Here is a 20,666-nt window from a genome sequence, read left to right on the forward strand (position 1 = left end):
AGTGGGCAGTCGCAAGCAATAACAAATTCCTCCATCGATCTGCCAAGAACATAAGCATCTGATCTGAGAATGATCACAACAATAAACAAGCCGAGAGAGAGGCAAAAATAGACAGTCTGTGAGCATCGGGGAACCTTATATTCGTCCAGCTAGCTAGAACAGTTTTTTTATTGGAGGATTTCATGTCAATTAATCAATAGCACAGTAATTTTTATACATCCCAAACAGGGTCATTACTCATTACACTATCCCCATCTGAGAGAACAAGGCAAACCCGGCCGGGCTGTGTTGCTACGAGGGCCTCTGGCCCTACTACTTCTTAGCAGGCTCTAGTGTTGGGCCTTGGGCCACTCCCAACTTCCGGCCCATTTGATGAGTCCAAGAGGAACGACTTGATGAAGCGGTTCACTTGCTCGGCTCCCTCCAGCTGCAACGCGTGCCCTGCGTCCCTGATGATCTCTAGTCTTGACATGTCACCTAGATGCCTGCAGCCACCCACGCAAATTGCAAAATCCATGGTGAATGATGAAGGTGTCCATATTTTGCTTATCGATTTATAAATAAAAAATAATTTATAAATAATTTTTTATATACGTATTCTTGTGATAGTATTCTAAAAAGTAAGGTTGAAAAATAAACTATGCTAAAAATACATAAAACTAATTTCGAATTTAAAGTTAAAATTTCAAATATTACTTAGTACATCTAAGCACGAGGGTTGATCACTGCCAGAGCATTCGTGTATGTATCCATCAAAATGAGCACTAATGTGACAGATCGGAGCGGTGAAAATTAGGCGGTTGATGTCTACTTTACCTTTGCAGTCTGTGGCCGAGATCCACCGGGAACACCTGGTCCTTGTCGCCCCATAGAATTAACGTTTTCTGCAAGTGCAACCCAAACTTTGTTGCTTGCGAAAACAATAGAAGAAAGGCTACAAGAGAAGACAACGATCGAACAACAGTATGGAAGAAGAAGAGGAAACAGAGAGAGAGAGTGAGTAGTTGCATCAGCAACAGTATAGGACAGAATGAGCAGCACTGTGCATCCGTGGATGACGACACATTTTTGTGTGGCCTTCTTTTTTATGAGTTTGTTTTTAGGATTATTGAAACGAATCATTTGCTCTATGATTAATGCATTATTAAAAATATATTTATCCCTTCAACTTTATAATACTCTTTCGGTCATTTTGTTTGATGTCATGGATCTTTGGGTTCATGTTTGATTGTTCTTTTTTTAAAAAATATAGATAACTATAAACCATACGTAAAGATTATTTATAAATCAAATCATAATAAAATAATTAATAATTATATCATTTTTTGAATAAGATGAATAATCAAATGTAGAAGTAAAAGTTAATGATGGTAAATACAAAATTGGAGGGAGAACTGGTTGATTTGAACAATAACAGCCGTAAGAAAACACCCTTAATCTCACTTTTATATCACAATTCAATAAATGTAAAATTTTATTAAAGTATTTTCAAGATTAATCTATAAATAATAGTCCCCGTGCTTCTATAGTGAAGGTTCAAAAGTTTGACCTTTTATCTAATAGGTGAAGTATTATGAAACCCGGGTGAGTACATTACTCCGCTTGTTTTAACCTACTTACCAGGTTTATTTTTCAAACATTTAATTTCTACATATAATCAAGCAAATAATACGCAGCAGTCATCCACTCGATAATCTAAACCAAACAGGCCACATTTGACATTTCAGATTGACTGCCAACTGATTACGGGACAACGATCAATCATATCATTTTTGCGCTTTTATTTTCTTTTATTGCCGACTTGTCGGTTTTGAATTTTTGATCTACGAAAGTGTGTCCTCTCCTCATTCTATATTATAAGATTTTCTATGTTTATTTAAATTTATCGTCAATATATATGTTTTATATACCAAATATTCTTATAACGTAAAATAGAGGGAATATATGTTTTAATACTTCATACCTGCGTGAGAACCGGGAGGGGATCGATGCCAGCTCCGTTCTTGAGCAGTTCATGCAGCAGCTCTGCTCTCTCCTTCCTCTGATCCACGCACATCAGCTGCACCGAGGAGAAGAAGATGAAGAAGAAGAAGAAATGGCGTATTAGTAATTGCACAGTGGGTGCAAATTGAATTTTCTCTTGGTCAAATACTGCCAAAACGGCAGGGATGCAAAGTCAGAGAATATATATATAGCCCATCTAAGTTAATTAATGGGAAAGTGGCGTCGCGGCCCATCACGGAATAAAAGCACGGTTATTGTGCTGTACAGTTTGCTTCAAATATGGATCTGTGCGTGCCCATATATTTTCACGTATTAGAGCAATTTTAATAGTATAGTAAGCAGTTATACGTATATAGACCACATCATGAAAAGCTAATCATATCGGTAGAGCATATAATTGGTGGTAATCAACACAATAAACAATAGATATTTGTTGTTAACATATCTTTAACCATACTCCCCTATTTACAAATAGTGGCATGTCACATGCACTAGTGGTGGACATTATTTTTAGGCCAGCGTGTAGCAGCACTACTATTTAGTTCTACATCCGTTTCCTATCCTATTATAAGACTTTCTAGCATTTTCTAAATTTATCGATCAATAAATATATATAATTTATATATATATATAGATTCATTAACATCCGTATGAATTTAAACAATGCTAGAAAATCTTACATTATCACACCGGGAGAGTATTAGCTAGTAGCTCACTCGATCTCTTCCCACCTCTCCTGTAACCACATATACCATCCTACGCATTATTTTTATAGCTAGCACACACCCTTCTATTATACTTGCTCTTAAAATAAACTCTAATTCGAACTGTATGCCCAAATCAAATACTCCTACCTTAGTTTTTTAAGTCTTGACACGTGCAAACTTCTCGGCAAAGAGCTAGCGAGGACCATAGAAGAGCAGGTACAATAGCAGACTATAAGCCAGCTATAAACATATTTTAAAAAGATAAAATGGGAGAGAAGAGAGGTGGACTACTAATTAGTCAGATGCACACGGGCTCCAAGATAAAATATGTATATGAATATAAGACCATGTATTGATGTTGTGTAGGTAACTATTATATGAGTTTATTATTAGATTGACTATAGATAAATTGAAGGTTGTAGTTGGCTATACTATCTCAAATAAGTTGATCATGTACCATTATTAACATGTGGATCATGTTTGACTGACATGAACCTAAGACATAGAACCCATATGTCCATACTTATGTACCGATAGAGGGGGTGGGTGGGGCTGGTAGTCTGCTACTCCTACGTTAATTGAAGGGTCCCTGGGGTTCCATAATCCACACTTTGATATGCTGGTTGCGTGCAACTTGGAAGGGACACGACACATGTGCACATGCAATTCATCGCTCGATCCAAGCGGCATATCCCATCGATAATCTACCTAAGGCACACATTCATCGTAGAGGTCCCTCTGGATCGGATTCATATTGTAGTAGCATTATTATAAACATTAGTATATAATATTATCAGTGACGATAATAACACTATCATGACTATTATGGTACATGATCCACGCCGCTCCAGACCGAGGGGCATCCTATCAATCATCCATGCTAGCCGCTGATCGATATGTCCTCTGCAAATGCTCTGCTCTTGTAGTTACGCGCGGAGACAGCCAGCCTCGAGGCCGCCCTGGATCCCACTCATCGAGCGCCACTGCACGTCTGCGCAGCACTACTGTACCATACGTTTGCCGTATACGTGCGGCTGATGGGCTGACGTACGCTCGCTCTCCCGCCTCCCCCCAGCCGCATTGCGGCGTTCGGCCCAGCTGGTCGTATCCGTTTCTCCCGACGTTATTACGCACGACGGCGCAGCACGGCACTCGATCGCCAGCTCTTTTATCATCTCGGGCCATCGTTTCGATTAAAATAAGCATGCAAATATATTTATAGTTAAAAAATTGTTATAGGTTAGATATATATAAGTAGCGTGTTATCAAATAAACTATAATTGAAAACCTTAAAATAAATTTTAAATTTTAGCTTATAAATACAAGTATAAACGAAACAGCTAGATCCCAATGGTGTCGACATAGGCTGCTCCTACTGTTTTAGTTCTACATAGTATTTAGAAAAATATATTATATATCTGGACGTCTCTCCATTCGTATTCACTCTCAATTTTTTATAATGGAGTGAGAAGCGTTTTGCTTGTCTTTGCTCTCAAGTATTCGTGCATTCGTGTCAAAATTAGAAAAAGGTTACGCTCTCACCATTCGAGACCTGCTCGATCCCGCGCCAAAGTTCGATGACGTACATTACTTTAATTTGGTGGTGCTACTCACAAAAAAATACGTGTCAGTGGATGCTAGTGGAGCGGCAATTCTTGTTGGGCTGGCCTTCCCTATTCTCTATTCTTTTGAACACGACACGTGGGCCACGCGGGGACCCACCGCCCGGCGCCCATGCTAGAATCCACGAGACTGATGCTTGACGGCATCACCACCGCCACATCAACCGTAGCAAAAATACTTCACCAGTTCACCTTTAATTACGTGCCCGTGCCACTCTCTCCCTGCAGTACGCGTGTCCCGAATCGCTAATCCACTTACAGTATTTTGCAGGTTGCATAAGTAAATACCACGGAATAATAATAATCAATACAATCACTGGTGGTGCCGTGAGATCTGGATTATGGAATTGCTCACATGCATGGGTAGCGTGTTCTACTCCGGCGTAATTTGGACGTGTCCACCTGACCATGCCATTTCACTTTTCTTATCAATTGTTTTCGTTCCATTCCTGCTACCGTGTTTCATGTTTGGCCTAACTTTAGATTCAAACTCATGGAATTTTAGTTATGCTTATACTTAAAGTCAAACGCATGCATAAACGATCTAGCTTAGCACTCCATCTATCTGGGTTTTCGTATAAACACCACTAACCTCGATCGGATAGCTTGCTGATCAAAACCGATGAATGTGCATGGTTTGCGTGGAAAAAGAATACCGGGATTCCGCAACACCATCTTATAGCATTAGCACGCAGAACACATGCATATATACTCAACCACAATCAATATGTATATGATATAAACAGTGCAACTACGTCGTACTGCTGCACTAATTAGTAAAAGATAAATATATAACGAGGTCTTCCTTAAGCGGCTTGTTCCATTGTTTCAATAAGTGAAAATTAAGGCCTTTATTATTTTTTTAAAAAGCAAATAGTATATTTATAAAAGAAAATAATTTACGAATAAAAAATTTATAATATGTTTTAGAGAATAAAAACATAAGGTGGAAAATAAACTTCAATAAAAAATCTCGAAATCAACTTAAAATAAAAGATAAATTTAAAGTTTGTTCTATAAGCACAAGAAAAGGCACAAAGACGCGGGTGTAAATATCGATCTGCAGCTTATTAGGCCTTGCCCGTTTCATTTTCGTATTCAAAAAGCGTCTCGTAATCAATATATCATACAATTGATTATTGAAATAATTCATAAAATGTACAAGTTTCATTTTGTTGTTTTATATGTAATAAATACAAACGGACAAACTTGCAGCAGTACTGTAAACGTGGTTTTATTTAGATAAGATTCATTTCATTTCTCGTTTATTAATGCATTGCCACCCCATAAAAAAATTATTGACATGACAAACTCCGAATGAAATTCTCGCTGGAAATGGCCTTAGGAACAAGAACAATTGAACTACTACGTTGCTAGACTAGTTCTGTTACGCACATATATTTATGAAATGTTTATTTTATCTTTATAAGACAAGAATTTAGTAGCAGTGAAAGTTAATCGTACGTGCTAGTTAGTGTGAGGAGCATTTAGATTTAGTAGTAGTAGTAGTAGTGATGCAGTGAGAGTGGTAGTAGGTGCTGTAATGTGTTAAGCACGTGCATGCTGAGATAGCTAGCGCCTAGCAGCATCAGCTTGCGCTGCCTCGATCCATCGGGGTAGCAACAAAACTGCGCCTAAAAAAAAATTAAACGAAGCAACAACGCGACACGACACGGGCGATCGATCGATGGGACAGCGGGCACTGACCTTGATGAAATCGTCGAGCACGAAGTCGGGCATCCACGGCGGCGGGCGGTGCATGGACCGGCGGACGAGGCGGCGCAGTCCGTCGGCGGTCTCCGGGAGCAGCGACTCCTCGACGGCCCTCTCCTCCCGCGACGCCATCTCCCTCATCTCCCCCGGCGTCGCCGCCACGCCGCTGGTCATCACCACCACCCTCGGCACGCGGTCCCTGGCCTCCACGGCGGCCAGGCGGTAGGCCACGAAGCCGCCGTAGCTGATCCCGGCCACGTCATAGCGGTCGACGCCGAGGAGCCGCATGGCCTCGGCGGCGCACCGGGCCTGGAAGGCGACGGTGCGGAGCGGCGAGGTGGAGCGGGAGTGCGGGCCGAAGAAGAGGAGGTCGGGCGCGTAGACGTGGAAGTGGCGAGACAGGGCCGGGAGGTTGCGCGCCCACGTCCACTTGGAGTCCCCCCCGAAGCCGTGGAGGAGGAGGAGCGGCGGCTTGGAGGACGGCGCGGCGGGGCACCAGACGCGGAGCGTGGTGGCGTGGGGCCCCGGGAGGCGGAGGTGGACGGGGCGGATTCGGAGGCGGGCGAGGAGGTGGAGCGACAGCGCGGCGTCGCGGAAGGCCGCGAGGCGGAGGCGGACGAGGAGGGCGAGGAGGCGGAAGAGCAGCAGCGACAGCGGGAGCAGCGTGAAGAGCGCCGAGGTGGCGGTGCTGGCGGCGTACCGCTGCTTCATGGCGCGGACGCGCGTGCACACAGCGACGAGACCACAGGGCGTGGGGGTGAGATAGGGGCAAACGGGGATGATGGGCTACCGTCGCTATTAATAGCGAGCTGTGCTTCGCAGGGGTCCATGATCCGTATAAACGATAAAAGATTATTTAATTTTTATAGCTATGTATTTATACAGATAAAAAATAATTACTATAGAATTAAAATAATTTATAAAACTGATATGGTAATTTTTCACATAAAATATATTTATAGAAAATAAACTGTTTATTAGGTTTAAAAATAGGTACATAAAAATCAAAAATAATCTAACCCAAAATTAATACAGCCTTAGATCGTGGCCGCGCCATGTATCGTGTTTACACAGGAGAATGTCAACCTCGTATACATCACTCTACCAATATGCAGATTCTATTTCGACTTCTACTAGTCGTAGAAAAAAATATAAATGTGATTGTGCACTGTATTTTCACTTAGGACTTGCTGCTGTACTATAATTTACTCTTTTTTAATGTTTAATATCATTGCATCGCATCCGCATTAATTAAAATATCTTTTCTGTAACTATTACTTATTTAAAATATGAATGGTTAAAAACCAACTACGTCTTTAAGCATATTAAAAAAACACATCGTGACTTAAGGGCTTATTTGGCAAATAAGTTATGAGAGATAGCATCGGTAAATATAATTGGACGAACGGTTGGTATAAAAGATGGATGGCTACATTGAATTGTGCCCTTCTGTGTGAAATATCTTTTTCCGAACCCATTTACCAAAAAAGCCATAAGGGTGATTGTGGCATACTGACAAATGAAAAATATTTTGTAAATAAAACTTTTATATATCTAAAATCTAGGGCTGGAAAAATAAACTTTAACGAAAAAACTCTAAAATCAACTTCAAGTTTAAGGTTGAAATTTAATTTTTCACTTATAAGTATAAACAGAAGCGAAAATACGTTGCGCATAAGTGCCGAAATAAAGTTCAGACTAAGGTTTCACAAAATAAAGCTGGTTCAGTAGTTCCATTTGTAGGCAGATGGCTCAAACTCTTCTATACGATTCCATCTAATATAATACTATCTTCATTGTTTTTTATATGACATCGTTGACTTTTAAGGTCATGTTTGACCTTTCGTCTTATTCAAAAAATATATATAATTATTAATTATTTTGTTATAATATGATTTATTACTATAGGAACTTTAAGTATGCTTTATAATTTTGCATACTTAGATATAACTAGCATGGTGGCCCGCGCATTTGCGTGGCTAGATCTAATTTAATTTTAAGTTTTACTCCTATTTTTGTTCTAACTTATATTTACACATGGACTCTTTTTTATTATTTTTCTTTCTTCAATTCTAAAGTTGTAGTTCTAAGATAGATAGTTTTCCTTATATCACTGTGAGGCAATATCAAGCTTCGTCAAAACTCAAAGGTTATACATGCTCGATTTTAAGCTCAGACGAGCTCGAGCTCGGCTCATTAACAATTCTAAACATGTGATAATGATCTAACGACACAAACAGTAAAAGATTAACATATATATTTAAAGTTTTGTAGTAGTGCTTTTTGGCAAACAACATTTTTGTTAACCTCCAGTCCATGTGTAGCTAGCTCATGCTGTTTCAAAGCATAGGCAAGCATCGTCGCGGAACTCACTATAGATTCGTTGTTGCTAAATTAACATTGTTACAAATTATATTTATATAGTATCTATTACTTTGATAATAATTACATTTTAATTGTTAATTTAAATTTAAATTTTTCTAAATTATATTTTGACATGGAACCTCATTCACTTGTATTACAAACTGTATGGGTACGTAAACTCTTTTATGCATAATATTTAATCTGTAATTCAAAATTTAGATACTTCTAAATAGTATTTATATATTAACTCTTTCTCTTAATTTTTTAACCAAAATTTTAAATCTTTTCAAATTGTATTTATAGATGGACTCTTACCTCAATATCAATTATTTTAAAATTTCAAATCCAAGATTTGGATTTTTCTAAACTATATTTATACATGAACTCTTCTATTATTTTTCTTTGTTTTTAATTGATTTTTCTTTCCTTTGCCCGATTAAAAATATTATCTTTTTTCCTCTTATTTTCCTTTGATTTTCCTTGTTCAATTCCAACAAAACCATTATATTTTCCGTTTATTTTCCTTGTCCGATTCCAACACGTGTACAGAGATCGGAACTTAAGCTAGGGACGATAGATAGAATTTGCTAATGACCAGGATTCGATAGATTTTCTTTTGTCCGATTGAAGATAGAATTTGCTATTAATCATCGGTAGATTTTCTTTTTGTCCGACTGATTTTTTTTTTCTTTTTTTTCTTATTTTTCTTCGATTAATCTCAGAATTTCTAGCCCGTGAGAGACGACGTGGAGGCTCTTTTTTATTAATATATATGCAATAGATTTCTAAATAAACGAACGGTCAAACATAAATTAAAAAGTCAATAATGTTATAAAAAAATACGAAGAAAGTACCTGGTTAATTTCATCGTAACTAGTTTGCTCATTGCCACATTTTCTCTTCAATCTGTATGCTGTGCACTGGGCCACCAGCATCAATGTAAGGGCCCGTGCAAATGTTTCTGTTTGGACAGTTATTATGGTTAGAGCAAGTTCAACAGTCAACTACTAGCTTTTATTTATCTATAGTTAATCTAATAGTCAATTCATGTAATAGTTAACTACAAAACATTAATACATGTTTCTCACATATCATACACACACTGTCTCTTGAAGCCCATGCTGTAGATAGCTATAAATTAGTAGTCTACTACTCTTCTTTTATCTTTTTAAAATATATTTACATCTGACTTATAGCATGCTATTACCTGCTCTTAGTGGGTCTGATCCGCCCCCAGCAAACGCCAGGAAATATTATGCTGAGGTTCTTCCCGTCACGGGGCCCACGATCTCACCGGAGAAATGATATCGTCTCAATATATGGTCCAGACAAATCTTCAAATAATTTGGTAGCACACAAGAAGTTAGGTGGTGTTTGGGACAAGAGACTTATTTTTAGTCTAATGTCCCATCAAATGTTTGGACACTTATTATGAATAGTAAACGTAGACTACTAATAAAACCCATTTATAATCTTGAATTAATTCGCGAGACGAATCTATCGAGTCTAATTAATCCATGATTAGCCTATGTGATGCTATAGTAAACATTCTCTAATTATGGATTGATTAGGCTTAAAAATTCGTCTCGCGGATTACCACTCATTTATAAAATTAGTTTTTTTATTAGACTATGTTTAATACTTCAAATTAGTGTCTAAACATCCGATGTGACATAGGGCTAAAAAGTTTAGCCCCATCTAAACAACCCCTTAGTCGTTATCACTGCTTTTTTAATCCAACTTGACACATTTTATATGTGCCCCCTTCTGCCAATAAAACATCCTGCCAGAGGGTTTTAAAGGGGCCACTTGAAAAATTATCATGTTGTCTTTTACAAGGGCCCATTGCTGTCGATAAAACGTCTTATCGGAGGGTTTTAGGGGGCTGCTTAAAAAAAGTGTCTGCCTGCAACAGTTGTCACATGCGCCCACTCATCATTTGCCACGTCACCTACCACGTTATCTCAGGGGGCGTTTTATATACTGTGCCGACTAGTTGGGTATCATTTGCCACGTCACCTACCACGTTATCTCAGGGGGTGTTTTATACACTGTGCCGACTAGTTGGGTATCATTTGCCACGTCACCTACCACGTTATCTCAGGGGCGTTTTATACACTGTGCCGACTAGTTGGGTATGAGGAGGTTAGTTTCGTATTTTTTAAAATAGAATATGTTTCTGTAAATATTTTTAACAATAAAATTAACAATAAAAAATTTTATAATTGGGAGGCGGCGGCCGAGCGGCCAACCTCGATTATCTTGGGCCCAAAGAGGGCGGCCCAGCATCCCTCCACCACCAGGCAGCACGAAGCGCCTGGTCGCAATTGGGCCGTGGGCCAGGGTGTGCGTCAGTGCGCATCGCCGAATCACCGTCACCAATTCACCATTCGACAACACAAGTCTCTAAACCCTTCTTCTCCCCAGGTCACCCCCGCCCGCCGCCGCCGCCGCTCGCCGGGGGACTACCGCCATGTCGCCGGCTGCTGCCTCACCGGCCGATCGCATCGGAAGCTATGAGGATTTCGCCAGGGTTCACGCGTACCTGCTGGCCGCCTCCGGCATCCCGCCGTCGCTGCACCAGCGGCTTTACCGCAAGCTCGCCGACGAGGTGTTCGACGGCGGGGAGGCCTTCTCCGTAGAGCCATGCGAGGGAGGGAGGCAGCGGAGGCTCGTCCTCGCCGCCGAGGGGGCTCTCGGGAGGGAGTCCGACGTCTTCCTCGTCGACCACGCCTGGTCCTTCCGCCTCTCCGATGCGCTTAAGCAGGTACTCTCAAGTCTCAACCGTGGGTTATTTCTCTGGAATTAGTTGCCTAGCTATTACTTCGATTTTGGCGGGTTTGTGCTGCCTAGCTTTTATCACAGTCCATATATTACCTAGCGGAATGACGGCATTACGTTGATATTTGGCTACTCACCCTACTCTTGTGACTTAAAGTGGGGTTTATGTTGTGCTGTTATGCCATTTCGTTCATGTTGTCGACTTGGCACGATTTTAGCACTCCGTGCTGATTGTTAATGTGTGATACTGTGAATTATTGATTAGTTAGGAGAGTGGCAGCTACAGTTTAAGCTAACTTAAGAGTATTATAGCTTTGCTGTTAATTTATTGTAATTATTAGCTTTCTTATGCTGGTTAATAAGTGTCAGCCTTGCAAAATTAGGGCCAGTTGTATTGTTTTCATGCTATCATCTGATAGCTACGTCTGCTGACCAACAAATACGAATTTTATGTGTTTATTTACAGCACATTTTACTCCCATGAGTGGTCTTATGCTTGTGTTTTGGTAATATGTAGTTGAGGGAAGTACCAGGACTGGCTGAAAGGATGGCAGCATTGATGTGTGTGGATCTGGACAGGAGAACTGAACTTGAAGAAGCAGACGAACAAGACAATGGGAACGGAGGGAGTTTGGAAAATGCCTTGGAGGTAGTTGAGAAAGAAAGGACTAGAATCCAGGAGAAGGGAAGTGATTTTGCAGCATGGCTGGAACTTGAAGAGCTTGGAATTGATGATGACATGCTAATGGCTTTGGATCTACCTTCAAAATTTCCGGTCTGTTTCTTTATATTTTATTTACACATGTTCTTATATACTTTTCAGTTGCTGTTAACTGCAGCATAAACCAAAAATGTGTTTATCTGCCTGATCTGATAAAAAAAGTATCCTGCTGTGGATACCTTTGTAGATGATCCAATGGTTATGGTTTGAATTATTCTTCATGAAAAGAAACACAGATTTTCCAGTGCTAAAGATTATTTCAGTAAAATCATTAGATGGCATTGAGATGTGTCTTTCTACCTCAATTTCGTGTTTCATTGAATTCTGTGTATGTCGGTGCTGAAGTTTTCCTGAAGCCTTTTATCTCCTTTGTATGCCATTAGAATATGGTAGCCCTCAACCTATGGGGAAACAAGCTTCAAGATCCAGAGAAAATTATGAAAGGAATTGAGGAATTTAGAAGGCTAAAAGCACTTTGGTTGAATGAGAACCCAGCTCTGAAGGAAGGGTCAGAATGAAACTTTATTTCTTTTTGTTAAATTCTCAATTTTGTGAATTTTATTGTGCTTATTTTCATGTTTTTAAGTTTTCCACCTGATTTAGTTCAAGTAGGAAAACCGGGTGTGCTGGTGGAAGTTGGCCAGCAGCTAGTTATTGTGGAACAACAATTACATCCTTGCGGATTCTAGGCTAGGAATGTTCTATTTTTTATAGCCAAATAAATAGGTGAAGTTTACATCATAAATATGTATAGAAAATAATATCTTCGTTACACAATATAAGACTTTTTTTGACATGACTTAGATTGACATGGATGCTACTGAATCTAAACATATATACAAACGATATTCCTTAATCAATAGATGAATCTAGACATAGCTAAAACATCTTACATTATGAATCAAAGGGAGTAGCTAAGAATGGAGTATTGACTATTTGAAAGGAAGAAGTAAACTGGCCTACTAGCTCTTTGTTGTTCATTCATTTCCTGCTAGTATTTATGCTGTTCTCGGTTCTTGCAATAGAAAACAGGGCTTGGTGGTTTTTCTGAAAATTGTACAGAAATGCAGGCATGATAATTTGTCGGGGAATTGAAATTGAGTTTATTTTAAAAACATATGACCTATGGCTTGCAGCTGGTTATGCTATCATTTCTTAGTTGTTTCAGCATGATGAGGGATCAATTAGTAAATTATGTGCTCGAACAGAAAGCAAGTGATCAATACTTTCAGATAATTGAGATGTTCTTTAGCTCATTTCTATTTAATGGCTCCTTTAGTTTAAGGAGAGTGGTCCATCATGACATATTTCATGGTTCTGGGGGACAACTTCCTTTCTCATCGTGCTACTAAACATGTACTTTTGAATGATAAGGTGATAAATGGATCCTCAAACCAAACAAGTAACCAGGTTTGGTTGGGCCATTAACCATCTCTTTTTTTTTGTCATGCAGCATTCTGATGTCCTTTTTTTTAATGTCGACAGTGTTGACAAAGTTATTCTTGATGGTCTCCCTGAATTGGAAATATACAATTCACATTTTACGAGGAAGGCTGGAGAGTGGGCTTTAGGTTTCTGTGGGAATATTATTGGAGCTGATAATCCCTGTTCCTCAGCAGAAAACATACCATTGGAGAATATTGTGACTCTTGATCTTTCAGATAGGTGTATCCACAAACTACCAGAGGTCGTTTCTATAACTGGTCTCTTTAATTGAAGTCATTAACTATTATTTTTTACTCAAACTATTCACTAATTCATTTGGCACATTTTAAGTCTAAGGTTATTTTCAGAACTATACGAGCATGAAATGTGGAACCTGTTGCTGATAATTCCCCTCTCTGCATATACAATTCATCAGGTGTTCTCTCCTAGTAAACTTCCCTCCTTGTCGAACTTGAACATCCGTGGTAATCCTTTGGATCAAATGGCCAGTGACGATGTCTTGAAGTTAGTTAGTGGATTTACCCAGTTACAAGAGTTGGAGGTATTATCGACCTAACTGCATATCTATCTCATAAATAAGATCACCTTCTTTCTAGATTAATAAGATCATTGAAATCAAGGTTTTCATTGCAAATTTCTTTCCACAGGTTGACATTCCTGGCCCTCTCGGAAACAGTGCTGTTTCCATTCTTGAGTGTCTTCCTAATCTATCTTTGCTAAATGGTATTAATGCGTCAAGTATAATAGAGAGTGGTAGGCATATAGTTGATTCTGCACTTAAACCACGTCTACCTGAATGGTCACCGGAAGAATCCCTTTCTGAAAGAGTTATTGGTGCAATGTGGTTATATCTTATGACATACCGGCTTGCTGATGAAGAAAAGATAGATGAAACACCTGTTTGGTACGAATGACTACTTGCAACCTTATTCATCCTTTATGGGGTATTTGGTGTAATTTTAATAACAGAGCATCTCCAAAAGAATGGCTAAATTTTAACTCTCCAAATCGAAATTTAACTATTCATTTTAGTTTTGGCAATTCGAATTCTGAGAGCATCTCCAAGAGACTCCATCCCCACTCTCCAAATCCTATGGAGGGGAGGATGACAAGGGAGTCCCCATGTGGGACCCACGGATAGCAATTTTGCTAATGGGGGAATAAGTTGTCAGATTTGGTCATTGAAGACTCAAGTTTAACCATTCAAATGACATGGTAAGTCAAATAGCCACTCTCTTGGAGGACATTTCTTGTGTAAAATCGCCAGATTTAAGTATGGCAATTGAGATGATCATTCTTTTGGAGATGCTCTGGAGGTGAAATTCTGGTAAAAGTTTGAGCATAAATAATTATGATTAAATTATGTCAACTAACCCCTAGCTGTAGCCACCTAGAAAATTGCTTGTTTACCTAGTGTAGATATACACTATAGATCATCTAGAAAATTGCTTGTTTTCATTTTTAGGCAGTGAGAAATATTAAATCAAATACCATGAAAAGAAACTTTTGTGTTTGTTTAACACTGTCTCTACCATTTTGTGGGCTTATGTCTGGCTATTAATGTAGGTATGTCATGGATGAGCTGGGCTCAGCTATGCGCCACAGTGACAATGCAAACTTCAGAATAGCGCCTTTCTTGTTCATGCCTGATGGTAAACTAGCTTCTGCCATAAGGTATTGACCTTCTAACTGCAGAAGCATGTTAATAATGTGTAGTTCACTAATACCCAACATTTTCAGTTACACAATTTTGTGGCCTATTCATAATGTCCATACTGGAGAAGAGTGCACTCGTGATTTCTTGTTTGGTATAGGCGAGGATAAACAACGTTCAGCTAGGCTTACAGCCTGGTTCCACACACCAGAGAATTATTTCATTCAGGCACGTCTAAATCCCATCTCCCCCTCCCTACCTCCTTATTTTGCAAGGAAAATACTATTTAAACTTGTGGTTCTGGGGATCAGGGGATAAATGGTCTTATGTCTTGGCCATATGTTTATTCTTCCTCTCTTTTTTCAACTTTTTAGGAATTTAGGCAGTACAAGGAACAACTTCAAGCAAGCAGTATCTGTCCTTCAAGAAAAGCAACTCCGGTGACCAAAAGTATCCGTCCAAGCGATGGCCGTGCACTTCTAGTATTTACTGACATACCCCAAGTAGAGGAGTTTCTAACACGCCCAGAGTTTGTTCTCGGTAAGCAAAATTCCACCTTACATTATTGTTTATTTTTATATTTTGGCAAGGGTCAACTGTCTTTAGATAGAAATGAACTATTAGCTACTGTTTCTGTAAAATATTAACTTTTTGCTTGTAATCAACTTCCCTCATATTTTCTATTTAGTTGGCCTCCTTTAACATTCAATTTGTATAGATGCAAGGCACTGTATTTGTATAGCATTTAATTTGATTGCTTCCTTTTAACATGCTTGTATACTCATGGTGGTCTACAGAGTTTACCTGGACACCTGGTGTCTACTATTATTTCTACAAATATATGATTTAAAGGCAACTAGTCCCTTACTCATAGCTATTTTGTATGCTGGCAGCATCTGATCCAAAGGAAGCTGACATCATCTGGGTAAGCATGCAAGTTGATTCGGAATTAAAGAATGCACTAGGACTTACAGACCAACAATATACAAATCAATTTCCTTTTGAAGCTTGTCTGGTCATGAAGCATCACTTGGCAGAGACAATCCACAAGGTGAGCTACCAAGCTGTTTAGCTTAGATTTGTTTTTCAAGGAATGTAGCTTATGTCAAAAAAGCCATACAATAAATACCTTATTCCTTCATTGTCATCCAAATTAACATCAACTCCTACAGGCATGGGGTTCACCTGAATGGCTTCAACCTACATATAACCTAGAGACACATTTATCCCAGCTCATTGGCGATTCTTGTGTGAGAAAGAGAGATGGTATGGATAACTTATGGATTATGAAGCCTTGGAATATGGCAAGAACAATTGATACTACTGTTACTGGTGATTTATCTGCTATCATTAGACTCATGGAGACAGGTCCCAAAATATGCCAAAAATATATCGAATCCCCTGCACTTTTCCAAGGAAGGAAGTTTGATCTGCGATACATTGTTTTGGTCCGCAGTATGTGCCCTTTGGAGATATTTCTTTCTGATGTGTTTTGGGTATGACCTTAAATTCTAATGATACTTTTGATTGATCTCATTGTTCATTGTGATACTAACTAATTATTTTGTGACTCTGGTGCATATAACTTTCCATTTGCAGGTGAGATTAGCAAACAATCAGTACACTCTGGAGAAAACAAGCTTTTTTGAATATGAAACCCATTTTACCGTGATGGTATGTTCAAATTTGAGCGTAATTATACACATCATTTATGGGTTCATGAATGTTAGATTCTGTTCAGGAGTGTATAGCTAGTGTATGTTTTTCCTATTCTGTCTGGCTTTATGTGTATGTTGTGATCAGATATCATGTAAAATTCTAGATTCTAGAAATATGATGTAGTTTTTTTCTAAGAATGAAAATGTGATTTAGATGGCTAACTATATTTCCCTTTCAGAATTATATAGGAAGGATGAACCATATTAACACACCAGAGTTTGTCAAGGAGTTTGAGAAGGAGCACCCAGGTCAGCTTTCAATTTTTCTCTTTGTATTATGCATGTCTGGTTACTGACTCTGTACTATAATTTTAGTTAAATGGCTGGAGATCCATGAACGGATACGGGATATGATACGGCGTGTCTTTGAGTCAGCCACTGCTGTTCATCCTGAGATGCAGAACCCATTCTCTAGGGCTATCTATGGGGTTGATGTCATGCTTGACAATAAATTCAGCCCGAAGATTTTGGAGGTATGCCTTGCTTACTTTCTGTCTTTCTTATCCTTTAACGGCTGAGACTTTTTGTTGCCTCCCCATATTGTTGACATAACATGTTCAGACCTGTATATCTACACATCAATTGTAGTGCTGCAGCACATGATTATAGTGTAGTACATGCTTCACTGAACGTGTGAAAACCATTGCCCACATTTTTCACTGAACTAATGAAAGGCCTTGCGTATTCTCATTTTACGCCCAAACCATTGCCCACATTTTTCACTGAACTAATGAAAGGCCTTGCGTATTCTCATTTTACGCCCCACCCAAAATTAATTTAAGAAGACATACCAGTATGTTGATTCAGATATTCTTGCTGTAGCATGCATCCCTGTGCCTACTATTATGTCAGGCAAGATGTGGTATAGAAATCAGGAAGGAACACTCATTTAATCTCTGCTTAAGCTTCCAATTGAACTTTGACTACTATATTTAGAATTTCAGATGTCCAACTATGTTGCCTGTACTATATTAGCATAAAACACCTGCTGCCTAGTAATTTACTTTTGCGTGTGCCGAAAATTCATAAAATGAAATGCAGGTGACATATTGTCCGGACTGCACGAGGGCGTGCAAATACGACACTCAAGCTCTCGTAGGAGATCAGGATGTCATCAGGGGCAGTGATTTTTTCAACACAGTGTTTGGCTGCCTCTTTCTCGACGAGTTTAAAGATGTATCACCGTTGTAATCGTCACAATAAATGTTACTGTAACACAGAAATTCAACACAATACACACATCTACGACCTTGTAGTTTGATATGCCATCATGCGTACGTGATGCTGCCTGAACCGATGGAATGAGCTTGACGAATGCTCCAGGCAAGCTAGCCCTTGCCTTTCCGCTACTCATACCCCTCAGTAACTTAAAAGCATCATCACGTAGCAGCATTCTAGTCATATATAATGGACAAGTAGCAGCTACTACTGGAGAGTAAAGGGGTACTCCTTTCCCGCCTAAACTGGAGCAAACCTGAGACGCGGCCATGGGAGCAGCAGCAGCAGCTGGCCATGCCGCTCTCGCCCCTCGAATCCTCCTCCCGCTCGTCGTCCTCGCCGCCGTTTGCCGATGCGATCCCGACCTCCTCTTCGACTACTGCGTCGCCGACACCGCGGCGGCGGCCGGGGCCGGGGTGCTCCACCTGAACGGCCTCGCCTGCATCGACCCGGCGCTGGCCCGCGCCGACCACTTCGCCACGTCCGCGCTCTCGCGCGCCGCCACCGGCCCGGCCGCCACGCTCTTCGGCTTCAACGTGACGCTGACGAGCCCCGGCGCGTCGCTGCCGGGCGCCAACGCGCAGGGGCTCGCCATGGCGCGCGTCGACCTCGCGCCGGGCGGCATGGCGCCGCCGCACTCCCACCCGCGCGCGTCGGAGGTGGCGCTCGTCCTCGGCGGGACCGTCCTGGCCGGGTTCGCCGACACATCGTACCGGCTGTACACGCAGCTGCTGCGCGCCGGCGAGGCGTTCGTGTTCCCGAGGGCCATGGTGCACTTCCTCTACAACGCGGACACGGCGGCGCCGGCCGTCGTGCTGTCGGGGCTCAACAGCCAGAGCCCCGGCGCGCAGCTCGTGCCGTTCTCGGCGTTCCTGACGGAGCCGCGGCTGCCGGACGAGGTCCTCAAGAAGGCCTTCAAGATCACCGGGCAGGACGTGCAGAGGATCCAACGACACCTCGGTGGATTGTAGGACATTTGATTCAGTTCTAGCCACCAGACTTTACTAGGCACAAACACACAGACACATGTTATCCTTACGCATCTACAGCATCGTCTCGCATATGTAAATTGATCAAGGAGTAAATTATATTTAGCGATACACGAACCTACAGTATTAGATAGAAGCAACCTAGTACATAAATTATAAAACGAATTTTTCGTTGCACGAACTCCACTTGGTGGACCGGAGGACGGGACGAGCTCGGCACCTCAAAAGGCCCATTAGTTTCTGGCCTTCTCAGCCTTGCCTGCATCACCTGGTCCACTACGTACGGTGAACGGAATACAGGAATATCTTTCCATAACATGACATGAGAAAGCGTGGACTTTAATTGTAGTAGAGGAGCTATACGTTCCAAATACGTAATACAAACCTAACAGCTAGCCATGTCATGCCGATGCACATATTCCTTATTGTTTTCAAGTAATTATATCAAAATATACTATTACTCCGTCCGGTTTGATATTTCGTATAGTTTTGGATAACTATACTGTCTATTTTATATTGTGATTTTATATTAATATATATATATATATAATATTTATTAAAGTATCATTTAAGAATCAAGTTTGACCACACTCGTTCAAAACGACATTAATTATGAAACTTGGAGTACTCTAGTATATATCCTATGTATAACTTCAGATAATTTTGCTATGTATAACTTCAGACTATCCCAAAATAAATGATTATTTTTATTAATTTCAGATAATTTAGTAATAATATAAAATGATCCCTCTACCCCTATCTACTTATCCTTTTGGGGATGAGATGCGCGATAATTTTGTATGATCCTATTTAATCCGTTTTCTTTTCCTCTTAGCTCCAAATTACTTACTTATTTTGGGATAAATTTTTTGACCAAAATGGTCACGGAAAGGAGGGAGTAGAATGCAATACCCTATAATTAATATAGAAAAAGAAAAAAGGTAAGAAGGATGAAATAACAATTAATATTATGCCGCAGCAAACTGTAAGACCTTTATCCTCACACCAAAACAAAACTTAAACTACGAAAAAAAAAGGCTCTCCTGAATCAACACATCTAAAACAGAAACAACGCGCGTACGGCGTACCTGCTACCGTTGTCACGATCTAATCAGTAAAAACCAGACATTGGTTTTCACAATAACGAGAAAAAAACCTTTGACACCAAACAAAATACCCTCAAATCGATCACTATCAGGTACAAACATAGCTAGAAATTTAAACTTGGAGAAGTCAATGTACTGGTATATGGTGATGCACACATAATCCGCGAGACTGATTCTTCCACCCATCATCAACTTCCTGAATTCTCTAGACGACGACGGCACACAGGCGCGACCTCCTGCCTGCGTTGGGTGGTGTCGGAAAAACCGGGGGTATGCGGTGCCCAGCTTGTGTCCGGCCGGCACCACCGAAGAACGGACCAATGCTCGATGTGCGTAGAAACTGGAAAGGTAATAACTTTGTTTGCTTTGTTCAAGCAAGCGAGTGATTTGTTTCAAAAAGGAGAGTGATTTCTACTCTTCTTTTAGGAGACACATCCCGGTAGAAAGTACAAGAGGCGAAAAAACCCGGAAGACCATTCTTTGTTTTTTTAAAGACAAAGTAAACGTATTTGCAAAAAAAATAATTGCTGAATAAGATTTTTATATTGTGTTTTTAGTGATATAAAAACAAAGACTGAAAATAAACTATGATAAAAAAATCATAGATTTAACTCAAATTTATA

The 20,666-nt window shown here is 40.1% G+C and overlaps 3 protein-coding genes across 3 annotated transcripts; 2 read left to right on the plus strand and 1 right to left on the minus strand.

Annotated features, from left to right (window-relative positions):
* Positions 1 to 82: 82 nt before the first annotated feature.
* LOC102703383 (4,5:9,10-diseco-3-hydroxy-5,9,17-trioxoandrosta-1(10),2-diene-4-oate hydrolase-like) lies at positions 83 to 6,800 on the minus strand. The gene is made up of 4 exons (XM_006651033.2): positions 6,041 to 6,800; positions 1,964 to 2,059; positions 817 to 884; positions 83 to 485 (listed from the first exon to the last, which is right to left on the minus strand). Exons 1-4 carry the CDS (start codon positions 6,755 to 6,757, stop codon positions 320 to 322), a joined length of 1,047 nt encoding a protein of 348 aa, XP_006651096.1. The 5' UTR covers positions 6,758 to 6,800; the 3' UTR covers positions 83 to 319.
* Positions 6,801 to 10,798: 3,998 nt separating this feature from the next.
* Positions 10,799 to 17,993, plus strand: LOC102708418 (tubulin--tyrosine ligase-like protein 12). Its single transcript, XM_006649433.3, has 15 exons — positions 10,799 to 11,177; positions 11,709 to 11,966; positions 12,296 to 12,420; positions 13,398 to 13,599; positions 13,774 to 13,899; positions 14,006 to 14,262; positions 14,925 to 15,032; positions 15,099 to 15,240; positions 15,387 to 15,552; positions 15,906 to 16,063; positions 16,185 to 16,508; positions 16,612 to 16,686; positions 16,910 to 16,979; positions 17,046 to 17,203; positions 17,772 to 17,993. Exons 1-15 carry the CDS (start codon positions 10,884 to 10,886, stop codon positions 17,919 to 17,921), a joined length of 2,613 nt encoding a protein of 870 aa, XP_006649496.1. The 5' UTR covers positions 10,799 to 10,883; the 3' UTR covers positions 17,922 to 17,993.
* An 85-nt stretch (positions 17,994 to 18,078) lies between these two features.
* On the plus strand, positions 18,079 to 19,368 carry LOC107303739 (germin-like protein 3-1). Its single transcript, XM_040522387.1, has one exon. The coding sequence runs from the start codon at positions 18,218 to 18,220 to the stop codon at positions 18,917 to 18,919; it is 702 nt and encodes a 233-aa protein (XP_040378321.1). The 5' UTR covers positions 18,079 to 18,217; the 3' UTR covers positions 18,920 to 19,368.
* The last annotated feature ends 1,298 nt before the right edge of the window (positions 19,369 to 20,666 follow it).

Source organism: Oryza brachyantha, chromosome 3 (assembly GCF_000231095.2).
Source record: "Oryza brachyantha chromosome 3, ObraRS2, whole genome shotgun sequence".
NCBI classification, from domain to species: domain Eukaryota; kingdom Viridiplantae; phylum Streptophyta; class Magnoliopsida; order Poales; family Poaceae; genus Oryza; species Oryza brachyantha.